We start from the raw sequence: 15,076 nt of genomic DNA, 5'->3' as shown, positions 1-15,076 counted from the left end.
TCAGGACATTTTCCTAAAATGCAGAAGCTGATCACTTAGTCTCTTCATTGCCACCTTCATGTCTTTGTTCCTCAGTGTGTAAATGGCAGGGTTCAGGATGGGTGTAATCATGAAGTCCAGAATGGCAAGAAACTTATCCACTGGGACAGTAGGAAATGGCCACATGTACACGAAGATGCATGGTCCAAAGAACAAAACCACCACAGAGATGTGAGCAGAAAGTGTAGAGAGGGCCTTGGACAAATCACCTGATGAATGTTTCCATACAGAGAACAGGATAAGAATGTAGGAAACAATTAATAAAAAGAAGGTGCCAATAGAAATTATGCCACTGTTGGCAGCAACCATGAATTCCATTCTGTAAGTGTCTGTGCAGGCCAGTTTGATGAACCTAGGAAGATCACAGTAAAAACTATCTATCTTATTAGGACCACAAAATCTCAAATGGACAACAAAAGCTAACTGGGCCACTGAATGCAGGAACCCAATAATCCAAGCTCCAGAAAGAAGCAAAAGGCAAGTCCGTTGGCTCATGATGGTCAGGTAGTGGAGGGGCTTGCATATGGCCACATATCTGTCCCAGGCCATGGCTATCAGCAACACCATCTCACATCCTCCTAAGACATGAAGGACAAATATCTGGAAGACACAGCCCCGGAATGAGATGGTATTGTGCCCAGAGTACAGATCAGAAATCATTTTGGGAACAGTTAAGGTGGAAAGACATAAATCAATGAATGAGAGGTTTCCCAAAAGAAAGTACATAGGGGAATGTAAATGTGGGTCAAAGGCCACTGTAAGCACAACAAGGGTGTTTCCCAGCACAATGGCTACATAAAACACCATAGAGAAGGCAAGGAAGAAATGTTGTATTGGTCTAGATGTTGAAAGTCCCAGAAACACAAATTCAGACACCTCTGTGTAATTTGTTTCATTCATTAACCTTTGTTATATTTCCTGAAATAAACAGGAAAAAAATTATAAAAATTATAAAAATTATAAAGGAATGTACCATAATTTTAAAAGAAGCAAGTGCTGATATTAGTGAAAAATCTCCATTCTCATAGAGAAAAGTCCTTGGAAAATGTATTTGCTCATTCATTTAACAAGTGTTCAACAACTTGGCAGGTAAGTATGTAGAAGTGGATTGTGCCAGTTACTATACCATATGCAATAAACACAGACTCTATCTTCAAACAGTGTTCTGTCTAGATGTGAAGTGAGACATGAAATGAGTAATAACATTATGTGTGCTATTATGAGTAAGTTGTATAGACATGAATCAGAAGCTGGGTGATACATTAGCTTACAGCTGTACCACACACCACTCCGGAAGGTGTCTGTTTTAAGAAATAAAGAATCAATAATGTTAGATGAGTGAGTGAGTGAGTGAGATCTGTTTATAGGTTGAAAATTATTTAGAAATACCCAGGAGTATAACGTAACCAAAAAACTCAGCAACAAGTAAGTAATCAGTAAGTTTCTGATTCAGATACCTCATGTGTGTGTTAAGAAATAGGTCTACACATATTCATGTGGAGTTAAGGGAGTTGTGTTAACACTTTAAGAATGATTAGTAGCTATAGTATGAAGAAAGTAGTGGAAGGATGTATGAGAAGGAAATCACACAGATCAGCTGTAAGTTTATCAAGGAATGACACAAAATAGATTTAAAAGGGAGAAATTTCTCATAAAAATGGTGCCAAATTAACAAACTTAGGAGGAAAAAAGAATGACTTTTGTGACTACAAGGAGTTTGATTGCTATGTCAATAAAATGTTTTTAAAATATAATATGCATATTTTTAATTAATTTGTGGAAAGGACCATAGCAAGAATGGACCTACAGATGCAATGCTTAGAAGAAGAATGGGTGCTCTTGCATTCTAAAATTTAAATATTCTATCCAAGCCTTTATATTAAAATGAATTTAAGAGAATAAATATTAAAATATAGATAAAATGAAATCTATAGCAAATAGATAAAGGCTATGGATGAATTAGGAAGTCCATATAATCAGTATATGAACTAAACACATATAATGAAAGATGTGTAAATTTGAAATCTTATGATACTATTTTGTATGTAGAAAACTGTGAACATAAATAAAAATGTCACAAGTGGAACTCTGAGGAGAGACATTTTTTTTCACTGAAACTCAAAATATGAAATCATGCATCAGCTAAAGCAAGACAGTCTTAGACTAATATTCCATTATATGAAACTTTAAGGATATGCCCGTACCATGTGCTATTGGGTAAATATTATATCATCAACTACTTTTAAAAAATAATGTAGCTTGAATAAAAAATAGACTAGTTATAATATATTCAGGTGGGTAAAGCTTTAATTCATTCACAGAAAAATAATATAAAAGAAAACATGCTTGTAATGTATTCTGATTTGTAAGAAAATAAAAACAACTTAGAAAACATTTTTAAAATTAACACTAGAATACCAAAAGAATCAGAAGTAATGGTTTTTGGTTTTAGGCTAGTATTTACTTATTTCTTGAACATAGGAAATTATACTTTCAATACATTTAAATGTAGTCAAAGATCAATTTCAATGTGCCCCATCTAAAATTTTAATTTATTCTTCCTTGTAATATTTTGTTAAACTCTTGCATTTATAAAACTATTTCCTCCTTTATAAAACAATACTTTATGAAGCCTGAATTGAGTATCATGCATTGCTCAGCACCAAGCTCCTTCTTGGTCCTGTACCTCTGGCTTTCCATGTTGTCACTCAGCACCATGCCAGGCTCCCAAGCTTAGCACTCCAACAGCATAGTACAAGTTTCTTGACTACAGAATCTAAATAATGATTTTAGGACTTGTAGGTTGCACAAGACTAGGTAGGCATCCCATGTTTTATGGATGTGATGTGATATTATATTATAGCTGAAAGGAGACATTGTAGTGTCAATGCTCGAGGTCCTAACACAAGGTCGCTGGACGGTAAGAATTATATTGGTAACAACTGGGATGAAACAGAGCGGGACTTAGGTTGAGCAAATTATACAAGGGTCATTTGATTTATTGTAATCCTTCTTTAATAAGTTCAGTGACTTTTGCTAAGTTCACAATCCTCAAGCCACACAGACTATCTCCCATTCAAACATGTAAATTTCTCTTACAATTCAAAAGTGCTTCCCAATTTTCTTCAAACACTTAAATAATCCTGTTTGTTTTCTTGCTTGCTTGCTATGGTTGAATTACTACAGGCCTGTATTTGTGCAGATTTTTCTTATCCACGCATCAACTTCATGCCTCATCTTTGCAGGACAGTTTCTTCTCCCTTCACAGTCTGTGATAGACCTAGACCTTTGAATTCTTGCATTATTTTATACAGTCATACATCAAAAGACTGTTGACAATTGTGGGTGACATTTGACAATCTTACTGGTTGTTCTTTTCATGTCCTAAAGATAGTACCTTAGTCACAAATTGCAGCCCATACATTTATCCAATAATCATTCACGAGTATTCAGACACATGGATGATTAGATAGCTGATCTAGTTTCTTGGTACACAATATTTTATTCTATTTTGTTCATGCCGATGCAACTGCAAACTACATTGCCAATTTGAGGGATGAACCAGTCCCTACTCACCTGCTTGTCACCATATACTAAGTCTAGAAATTGAGTTTAATGAATTAGAGGGAAAATTATCCAAGGAATAGTCTGACTCTATTGATATTTGAAGAGTGCATGAATACATTACTATTTTTTAAAGAAAATAATTGATAGAGAAGATTTCCAATGGTAGCAAATCCTGCAGAATAATAAACAAGATAAGAAGATTTGACACGAATGTGTATCTGTTGAAATCCACTCTGCAAATCCAGGGGACTGTATTCAGGGTCCCCTGTCTAATCCAAATCTTTGCAAGGTTGAGGTGTGCAGCCAATTTAGGGGCACTTTTGAACAGAAATGCTGACATGCCCATGTGATTTCTGCTATGTTCTTTGTTGGCTAAATATTCTTTCTTAGATATTTATATCCTCACTTCTTCCCTGGGAAATGTACTCCACTCAGATTCAACTCTGTCCAGAAAAGTTTGCAGAACTCACATTACAATGTAGCTCATATGTGCCTCTCCTGGTATCTTTAATTCTCCTTAAAGGAAGAAGTTACTGGAAATGGCAGCAGTGGGAACTGAAGATATTATTTGTGGCAATTAACTTAGGCTATTTCTCAGTTATTATCGATGAAGTAATTTGGCTCAAGCTTCAAATTTCACTGTATTTACTATGGTTTCATCCATATGTTCTTCTATTGGTACCTAAAGTTGTTATCCCAGTGGGTATTTCTTTTACAGTTTGTTTATACCACTGAGTATTTCTACATATGAAATCATTTTTTCCAACAAAGATGAAATAGTTTTAAAACTAAATATAAATATATTACTATCCAATTGTTTGGAATCATCAATCATGTCTTATTCACTATTCATATTAATTCAAATATAATTAAAATGTAAATGAAGGTACACAAATTTTGTCTTTCTTAGGTTCTACAGTGAATCTTTGATATTGCCTATATTTGTTTTGAGTAAAGGTTAGAATTATAAACCATATGATATTTTCAACTCTGTACTATCACAAATTTGTTAAATAACTTGAAATACTTACATTAATAACTGTTTATAATATCTTTCCAATAGAGTCACTATAAATTGATATTATTAAAATGACCCATTTAAAACTTTCTCCTCTTATCCCTGATGAAATTTATGAAGTTATTGTGTAATGTGTTCTTAGAAATTATTGTCCAATAATTTTATTTATATATTTTTAGAAGTATTTGTAAAAAGATATATTTTCAATGTTTTATTATCAGGAAAACATGAGTTACCCACTAATAGGTAACAGACTACTCATATCCTTAAGATTTTTTTAAGTATAAGATAAAATAGAAGAAAAAAGTATAAATGTCAACATCTTCAATGTCTGTTCAAAATAAAACAGTACTTAATCATATGTAAGGAATTTACATGATGCATTTGGTTTTAATTTAAAACATAATCTTATCCAACTTGCCTCTGTGACCTACCAGAAAAAGCTTTGATGTCATATAAAAACCAATCCTTCTGTGAAAAATAGGCATTTTCTAATAATCTTATAGTCACTGTTCTATAAACTTCAAATTACTTTTTTTTATAACTACACGTAGAGGCTTTAAAGGCATTGAAGTATAATTGACACATCTAAATGTGTATTGCTAGAAAGTAAGGCACATTTGTGTTGCAGAGGCATCCTTGGTAAAGTTAAAAATGATGACACTCATTCTCTGCTCCTGCATAGTCTCATCCAGGAACTGTAAGACTTGGGATTCCTAAAGTGTAACATTTTTGTTGCTATTCTATTTTGTGAGACACATAAGACAAAACCTGGAATAGAAACTGAAGTATTCTGTAAGATTCCCTTGAATAAATATGAGAAACTGAATAGACTCATCTAACCCAACAGTGTGGAGAGTAAAAGGGAAAAAAATCACTAGTGAATTTAACACATTTATTAATATCCTTCAGACACAGTTAAAAAAAAACACTTAATAAAGTAATATATGTCTCTTTCTATGCACCATGAGTCAAAATCCTTTAGTTTCTATTATGAAAACTTCGCATTTAAAAGACATATAATAAATGATGGCAAATGGGCCAAGAGAGAGAATGGTTATTCTTCTGATACCTCAAAAGCCCACCCACTTCTCTTTTTTCTTACTTACCTGATCAGAAAAATGAAGAAGAAAATGTTTATTAGTAAGCAATATTTTCAGTTGTTTTTAATTTTTTTTTTGCTAGTTCCTGTGAGTACTTTTGTTACATAACTAGAAAGTTAAATCATCACAGCACAAAACCTAGCTCTCAGTGACCACTTGATATCGGTGTCCTAATAGTCCTCAGTCAATTCATCTTGGGAATTCTACATTGGAATCCCCATGGTAGGAAGAGCAAGCTAATACTAAATGTTTAATTAAAGAATAAGTTTAATGGACAAAGAACCATCCATGTATTAAGTCACAACCAATAATTTCCTTAAGGAAAATCACTATTCCCAGGCAGTAGACTGTCTTTAAGTTACTTACTTCCTCAGCTAATATCAGTGAGAAGGTTGTAGATATGAGCATATCAAGTAGACAGTTTATGCCATTGCTGTAACACACAGATAGGATAAAAATTTAATACAAATTTTACATTTCATGATCAGTATTAAATGTACATTATGTCATTTATGACACGATTGCAAAGTGAAAGTAAAGCATTCATTTGACTTAATAGATTAAACTGAGAAATTACACAGCTTGACTTGCTTAAATGTGCAGCAGCTCATTAGACCTCACCTGCCACTTGATTTCTGCTCTGTCGTCAGACATTCCAAGGGCCTGTATTCCTGATCAGAAAACATTTTTAAAGGATTTTTTTTGTTTTCATAACAGAATTTAAAAGACAAAATAACTGCTTAGTTTCAATAAATATGCTATCACCTAACTGACTTCAAAAATTGCTATTTTTTCAAGACAATATTTATCATTTATTTGGGAATTTCACACAACATACCTCCATCACACTGAATTCTCATTCCTGCTATGTCCACCCATTCACCCTTGTGTCCTCCCCCCAAAAAAGTAAGAAAAAAAATACACCACATACAATTTGTATTGCCTATAAGCTCATTGAAGAGCTCCACTTCAGTATCTTTATCACAATTCTTTAATACTCTCCTTTATGGCTTCCTGAGGCCATGTTGATGCCTGCAGGAGGCCATGGTAATGTGTGTGGCCTGGGCTGCTACCTAAGACCGTGTTGATATCTATGATCTGTGCTGCCACCAAGGGCCAGATTAGTGTCCATGGTCCGTGCTGCCTCTAGAGGCCTTGTTGATGTCTGTGATCAGGCCTGCCACAGGGACCATGTTGATTTCTGTGGTCTCTGCTGCTGCAATACAACACTATGTTGAAGTCTCTGTGATCCCTGCTGCTTCTGGGAGCTGTTTTGATGTCCAAAGTTGGTGCTGCCTGCGGAGGCCATGATGAGGTCAATGGTCTGTGCTGCCACCAGAAACCATGTTGAGGTCCATCTTTTATGGTGCTATTGAAGGCTGTGTGAATGTCCATAGTCCATGCTGCCACTGGAGACTATATTGTAGTCCATGATCTATGCTGGGTCCATGTTGATGTCATTGTCCATGTTGCCACAGGAGGCCATGATGAGGTCTCTGTTGCCAGAGACTTAGATGTCTGTGGTCCATGTAGCCATGAGAAACCACATGTAAATCCATGATCCACACTGCCTGTGGCTGCTTTGTGCAGGGAAACTTCTGTTGCAGTGGTATTAATGAGTCCAGACTCATAACTGAGAATGAGAGACATTGAAGGCTTCTGCAGCAACCCCCCTACCAAAAAAAAAGAAAAGAAAATGAAATTATTATTTTTTAAGTAAGGTGTATCAGTTACTTTATGTAAGAACAGGTAATATTATATGGACAGAGAAAGTTGTATTCATATATTTAAGAATATATATTAACAGTTAAAGAAAAAGAGAAAAGGAATTTGAGATAGAGCAAAGTAGAAAACATGGTGGATTATAGAAAGGAAAAAGAAAGGGGAAATTTTTATAATTATTTTGGCTTTTTGATAAGCAGACTTCTCTGCAAAATGAAACCATTTCTGCAGGGTCAGAAGATCACCTATTCCTGTAAAATCAAGTCCCACATCCAGAAAGACAATGAACTATCTGAAAGAATGATGGCTTTGACATTAGTCTTTTCCTGGACGTGTAACTTGATTAATTTCACTTCAGGGTTTTCAGCCTACTTCAGAAACTTGCAGTGTTTCCCATCGTATCTGAATTGGTTCTCAGTGATTGTTGTCATATTTATCTGATTTTCAAAGTTGCTTAGCTCTGTTTTTTAAAAATAATTCCATATTTTCATTATATGTAGTGATTTATGAAACACAGCATTCTTGTACATAAGTGGTAGTTTAATTAACCCCCATAAGCTCAAAGGGAGTGACACTATTAGGAGATATGGCTTTGTTGGAGTAGGTATGGCCTTGTTGGAGGAAGTGTGCCACTGTGGAGGCAGGCTTTGAGGTCTCATATATGTTCAAGCCATGGCAAGTGTCTCAGTTCACTTCCTGTTGCCTGTGGATCAAAGATGTAGAATTCTCAGCTCCTTCTTCAGCACCATGTTTGCCTGCATGTTGTCCTGTCCCAACATGATGATGACGAACTCAATTGTGAACTGTAAGCCACCCAATTAAATGTTTTTCTTTATAAGAGTTGCCATGGTCATGGTGTCTCTTCACAGCAATAGAAACCCTAAGACAACATATCCATAGTATAAGTTGAACATATTTGTGCCATAACCTCTTCCCTCCCTCATACCTTCTCATCTTTCCTAACTCTCCTTGTTCCCCTAGACAGTTGGTATCACTTCTACTTTTGTGTCATATGTATCCATAAGTGATCTTACATGTTTATATAAAACCCAGGAATCACATATGAGAGATAACATTTATTTCATAGAGACTGGTTTAATTCAGTAAATATGACTACATGTAGATATGTCCACTTTCCTACAAATGATAAAACTTTGCTCTTCTTTTTGACTGAAAACATTTCCATTATTATGTCAACCACATTTTCTGTATCTAGTTTTCCGTGGTTGGACACCTAGGTTGATCTATTAACACAGCCACTGTAAATAGGGGTGCAATAAACATTTTATGTAAGTATCTATGTTAAAAGTTGGCTTAGAGATGGTAAGGGGATGGCTGTGACAGGAATGTATTCTATATATGTATAAATGTAGTGGGTAGCCATTCCAGCTTTGATCCGGAAGTTCCAACCCCCATTTAGACTTCGGCAACTGTCACGCCTACAAGGCGGGGCCAAGGGAGGCGCCTGGAGACCTGAGATCAGGATGGGCCAGAGCTCTCTCGGTTCTGGGACCCTGGACGGTGGAGGTGGGCCAAGCAGAGCTCCAGAGAACATTGCTGGACTGTGATACACCTTCCCCAGACCCCGCAACCTACCTATCCCTTAATTTGTATGTTACGCCATTAAATTAATCTCCTTTTAACTACGTGGAGTGGCCTTAATAATTTCACCAATATCTGGCACCCAGATATATAGGTCAGATGAACAGGTGATCTTCAAACACTTCATAGACCTAGAGAATATGGCATTTAAATAACTTAGAATTCTGTTGACGTGAGACACAATTGCTCCTGGCTGCACCAATTTGATCCTGAGAGAATGTTGGGCTTCTAAGACATTTCCATTTGGAGGCTGACAGTACAAATGCAATGCTATCCTTTCTGGACAAGCGGGACACAAGGAAAGCGACCACTGTACTCTGCCAAGACAGGGTAAGATAGTCTTTCAGAATTCCTGTTTCTGAAAATGGTCTGTCAGATACTTTAGGCCTGCAGCCAATTTGAATGCACCAACAATGCTGAGAAACATTAGGTGACTGTCCAGGCTGCCAGCTGTCTCGGTCTACTCTTGTAAGATTCCCAAAAGTTGCTTGCATACATCTACCATTTCTCAGGTACCATTATATTCCTTCTCAGGTCTTTGATGGGATTGAAGACTAGCAGTTATAGTTACAACTTAGTAGATAGAACATATTAAGTATTACATTCAGATTCTTTAGGATAGGACACCTTTTGGAATGATCTTTGTAACATGCCATTTACCTATGCTCTATACTTCTCTGGATTTTAGTATGTGTTTCTTGCTTGATATTGTTTGCATTGGTTGTAGTTCCATCTTATGTCGGTCATTATCCCTCATTATTCCTGGACAATATTTGATAACCATTCCTTTGTATATAGTCTTGTATTAGGTTAGAACTTTCTTATTTAGACAAAAAGGGGGAGATGTAGTGGGTAGCCATTCCAGCTTTGATCTGGAAGTTCCAACCCCCATTGAGACTTAGGCAAATGTCACGCCTACAAGGCGGGGCCAAGGGAGGAGCCTGGAAACCTGAGATCTGGATGGGCCAGCGTTCTCTCGGTTCCGGGACCCTGGACGGTGGAGGTGGGCCAAGCAGAGCTCCAAAGAACACTGCTGGACTGTGATACACCTTCCCCAGACCCCACGACCTACCTATCCCTTAATTTGTAAGTTATGCCATTAAATAAATCTCCTTTTAACTAAAAAAAAAAAGTTGGCTTAGAACTTGTGGGTAAATAATCAGGAGTGGCATAGTTGGCTTATATGGTAGATCCCTTACTAGTTTTATTTGTTTATTTAGAAATTTCCATGGGGGGTAGTTGACATTTCCATTAACAGTGTATAAGTGTTCCCTTTTAGCCATCATACATCCTAGCACTTTTGCTGTTTTCGTGACTGCCATTATGGCTGGGGTGAAATGGAATCTCAGTGTATTTTTAATTTTTCTTTCTCTGATGGATAGTAAGGTCAAACATACCTTCCTGTTGAAAAGACAGTTGTACTTCATGTTTTGAGAACTTTATTCTTTTTATTAGCCCATGTATTCATTGTATTGTTTGATTTCTTTTTGTTTAGTTTTAAAATTCTCCATATACTCTACATATTAATCCCATCCTAGATACATAGCTAGTAAATTTATATGCCTATTCTGTGGGCTCTTTCTTTACTTGTTTATTTGTTTTCTATTGTGCAATGTGTAATTTTGGTAAAAAAATAAGCTAACTATAATGGCATTTGTAGGGAGTCTTTATTTGTCCTAAGAGAGAATTCTTTATTAGTCTTAAACAGAGAATTCTTAACAGGGGAAACTCAAATGGCCTAGAAACATTTAAAGAAATGCCCAGCATTCTTAGACATCAGGGAAATGCAAATCAAAACTACTTCAAGATTTCATCTTACATCTGTCAGAATGGCTAAGACCAAAAACACAAGTGACAGCTCATACTGGAGAGATTGTGGAGCAAGGGAAACTATCTTCCATTTCTGGTGAGAGTGAAAACTTATACAGCCACTTTGGAAGTCAGTGTGGTGGTTTCTCAGAAAACTGGTAATCAGTCTACCACAAGACCCAGTTATATCACTCTTGGACATATACCCAAAGGATAGTCAATCATACCACAAAGAACTTGCTCAACTGTGTTCATAACAACTTTATTTATAATAGCCAGAACCTGGAAACAACATAGATGTCCCTCAACTGAGGAATGGATAAAGAAAATGTGGTACATTTACCCAATGTAGTATTACTCAGCTGTTAAAAAAAATGACCACTCGGGAGGCAGAGGCAGGAGGATCTCTGTGAGTTCGAGGCCAGCCTGGGCTACAGAGTGAGTTCCAGGAAAGGCGCAAAGCTACACAGAGAAACCTTGTCTCGAAAAAAACCAAAAAAAAAAAAATGACATCATGAAATTTGAAGACAAATGGATGGAACTAGAAAAAATCATCCTGAGTGAAGTTAACCCAGACTGTCTTAGTTAGGGTTTCTATTACTGTGAAGAGACATCATTACCAAGGCAATCCTCATAAGGATAACATTTAATTGGCTTGCTTACAGTTTTAGAGGTTCAGTCCATTATCATCATGGTGGGGTGCATGGTGGCATGCAGGCAGACATGGTGCTGGCTACATCTTGATCAGAAGACAACAGGAGAGTGGACTACTACAACACTGGGTATGGCTTGACCACATACGAGACATTAAAGCCCACTCCCCCAGTGACATACTTCATCCAACAAGGCCATACCTACTCCAGGAAAGCCACACCTTTTTTTTTTGTTTTTGTTTTTTTGAGACAGGGTTTCTCTGTAGACCAGGGTGGCCTTGAACTAACAGAGATCCACCTGTCTCTTCCTCCAGAGTGCTAGGATTAAAGGTCTCTGCCACCACCGCCTGGCAAAGCCACACCTCATAATAGTGCCACTCCCTATGTGCTTATGGGAGCAAATTAGATTCAAACTACCACATTCCATTCCATGGCCCTTGTAAGCTTTTAACAATGTCATAATGCAAAATACATTTAGTCCAACTTCAAAAGTCCCCATAGTCTATCACAGTCTCAATATTTTTAAAAGTCCAAAGTGCAAAGTATCATCTGAGATACATGCAATCTCTTAACTGTAATCCCCTATAAAATCATAATACAAAAACAGATCATATACTTCCAATATATAATGGCTCAGGATATACATTATCATTCCAAAACTTTGGGAAGGGAGCATAGTGAGGAAGTACTGGACCAAAGCAAGACCAAAAACCAGCTGGGCATACTACAAACTCTGTCTCTCCATGTCTAATATCAAAACACTCTTCTGATTTCAAACTCTCTTCAGCTTTATTGACTGCAACACACTTCTTTCTCTTAGGCTGGTTCCACTCCACCTTAGCAGCTTTCCTTGGCAGGTATTTCATGGCTCTGGCATCTCCAACATCTTGGGGTTTCCAAGGCAATTCAGGCTTCAACTTCATAGCCTCATGAAATAGTCTCACTGAGCCGCCGTACAGGGATATCACTGACACATTCCTGGCCTCAACAGCTTTCCTTAGTCATTCTATAACCCATTACTTCTAAACATACCTCTAAAGCCAGAACTCCATGGCTGAAGCTGCCAAGTTCTGGTGTTTTTGGTGCTGGAACATGGCTTCTCATTCAGTTACATCTTTACCAGCCTTCTGTCTTTCACTGACTAAGCTTGGCTGTCCAGAAACTTGCTCAAACTCAGAGATCTGCCAGCCTCTCTGCCTTCCCAGGGCTGGGATTAAAGGCATGCACCACAACACCTGGCTCTAAACTTTTCTTTAATTCCTTTTCTCAAGTTGGAAATTTAGCTGGGTGGGATCTTGCCCTGAGGTCATCACTCCCTTTATTCCATTTCTTAATGTGTCTATCTCCTTGAACACAGGATTTAGCTCTATTCCATTTCCAGGGTGTTGTTGGTTTTTATTCTTTGCTCTTTGGGGCCCCACCACCCAGCTCCCAAATAAATCATACACAGAGTCTTATTTTTAGTTATGAATGCCTAGCCTTGGTTTGGCTTGTTTCTTGCCAGCTTTCCTTAACTTAAATTATTCCATCTACCTTTTGCCTCTGGGCTTTTCTCATTCTCTTATTCTGTAAATCTTGTTTTTTTTTTTTTTTTTTTTTTTGGTTTTTCGAGACAGGGTTTCTCTGTGTAGCTTTGAGCCTTTCCTGGAACTCACTTGGTAGCCCAGGCTGGCCTCGAACTCACAGAGATCCGCCCGGCTCTGCCTCCCGAGTGCTGGGATTAAAGGCGTGCGCCACCACCGCCCGGCTTATTCTGTAAATCTTACACTTACTCCAAGGCTTGTTATGTAGCTGAATGGCTGGCCCCTGATGTCCTCCTCCTTCTCTTGCTCCTTCTTCCTATCTCTTCCCAGATTCTCCTTCTATATATTCTCTGCCTGTCAGCCCCACCTATCCTTTCCCTGCCTTGCTATTGGCCATTCAGTTCTTTATTAGACCATCAGATGTTTCAGACAGATGGAGTAACACAGCATCACAAAGTTAAACAATTGTACAAAAGTAACACACCTTGAAATAATATTTCTTAACACCTGGTGCCCCTTTTCTCATTCTGTACATTTTGTCTTTTTATTTTGTCAACTTGATCTGATGGAGATAAATCTTCATCAGAGTTAACACTTATAACTACATGACAGAGTTTATACTAGGCTGTTTTGAGACTTCGTCTGCCAACAAAATTAATCCAAAAGTCTTCACTCTAGCCTTAGGCAGACCCTTTGGACAAGGACAAAAAGCAGCCACATTCTCCACCAAAATATCATAAGAACCATAGGCTGCTTATGAATATTCTTCTCCTCTATAACCCCTTAAGCCAGCACCCCAGAGTTCAAATGACTCTTTGCATCTTTGTCTTCCATGCTCCTACTAGTATGGACAATTAAGTAGTGCTTAAATCATCCCACTGCTTTCCTAGCCCAAACTTCAAAGTCCATATTACTCTAAACAAAAACATATCCTGGTCTATCCCAGCAACATCCCAGTCCCTGGTTCCAACTTCTTGGGATTTCTACTGCTGTGAAGAGACACCATGACCACTGCAACTCTTACAAAGAAAACATTTAATTGTGGTGTCTTGCTTACAGTTCAGAGGTTCAGTCCATTATCATCACAGCAGAGAGTATGGTGGCATGCAGGCAGACATGGTGCTGGCTACATTTTGATCAGAAGGCAACAGGAAAGTGAACTAAGACACTGAGTATGGCTTGAACATGTGTGAGACCTCAAAGCCTACCCCCACAGTAACACATTTCCTCTAACAAAGCCATACCCACTCCAACAAATTCATACCTCCTAATAGTGTCACCCACTACGAACTTATGGGGCAAATTGCATTAAAACTAACACACAGACCCAGAAAGATAAACATGGTATGTAATCATTAATAAGTGGATATTTGCTGTAAAGTAAAGAATAACTATACTACAATCCACAGACCCATAGAAACTAGGTGACAAGAAGGATTGAAAGGGGGGATGCTGGATTTCCCCAGGATGGGGAAATAGAAGAGATTTTGTGAGTGGATTTTGTGTGAGAGGGGATGGTAAAGAGATATCAGATTGGGAGGGGGCAGATGGGGAGAGTACTGAAAGAACTACTGGGAAGGGGGGCATTTCAGGTCAGGTAAAAACCTGGTACAAGGGAATCTCCCAGTAATCTACAAGGATGACCCCAGCTAAGAATCTTAGCAAAAGAGAATACTATCCTGAACTGGACACCTGTGATCAGGCAAATCTTCAAGTAGAGGGAGTGGAAAACCAAACCAGCCACATAACCTTGACCTACAGTCTGTCCTGCCTATGATATAGGCTGGGGTAAGGGTGGTCTAGAGATTGAGGGAGTGACCAAGAAATGGTTGATCTAGCGTAAAACCCATGCCAAGAAAGTAAACCCGTCCCTGACACTGCCTAGAAGACATGGAGCCACAGGCTGCATGACCCAGAAACCTAGGATAGAACCAAATACAATTGGATAAAAAAAAATGTCAATGTAATGGTGCCTAACAATATTCTGCTATACACATAGATTGGTGCCTAGTCCAATAGTAATCAGAGAGGCTTCATCCA

General features: G+C 37.7%; 1 protein-coding gene across 1 annotated transcript; it reads right to left on the bottom strand.

The window, feature by feature from the left end:
- Positions 1-939, bottom strand: LOC131908437 (olfactory receptor 4F15-like). The gene has a single exon (XM_059259480.1). It carries the CDS (start codon positions 937-939, stop codon positions 1-3), a length of 939 nt encoding a protein of 312 aa, XP_059115463.1.
- Positions 940-15,076: the final 14,137 nt, after the last annotated feature.

This window comes from Peromyscus eremicus, chromosome 4 (genome assembly GCF_949786415.1).
Source record: "Peromyscus eremicus chromosome 4, PerEre_H2_v1, whole genome shotgun sequence".
Classification (NCBI taxonomy): Eukaryota; Metazoa; Chordata; class Mammalia; order Rodentia; family Cricetidae; genus Peromyscus; species Peromyscus eremicus.
Note: the sequence above shows the minus strand (reverse complement) of the source record. Positions and strands in the feature narration are given on the sequence as shown.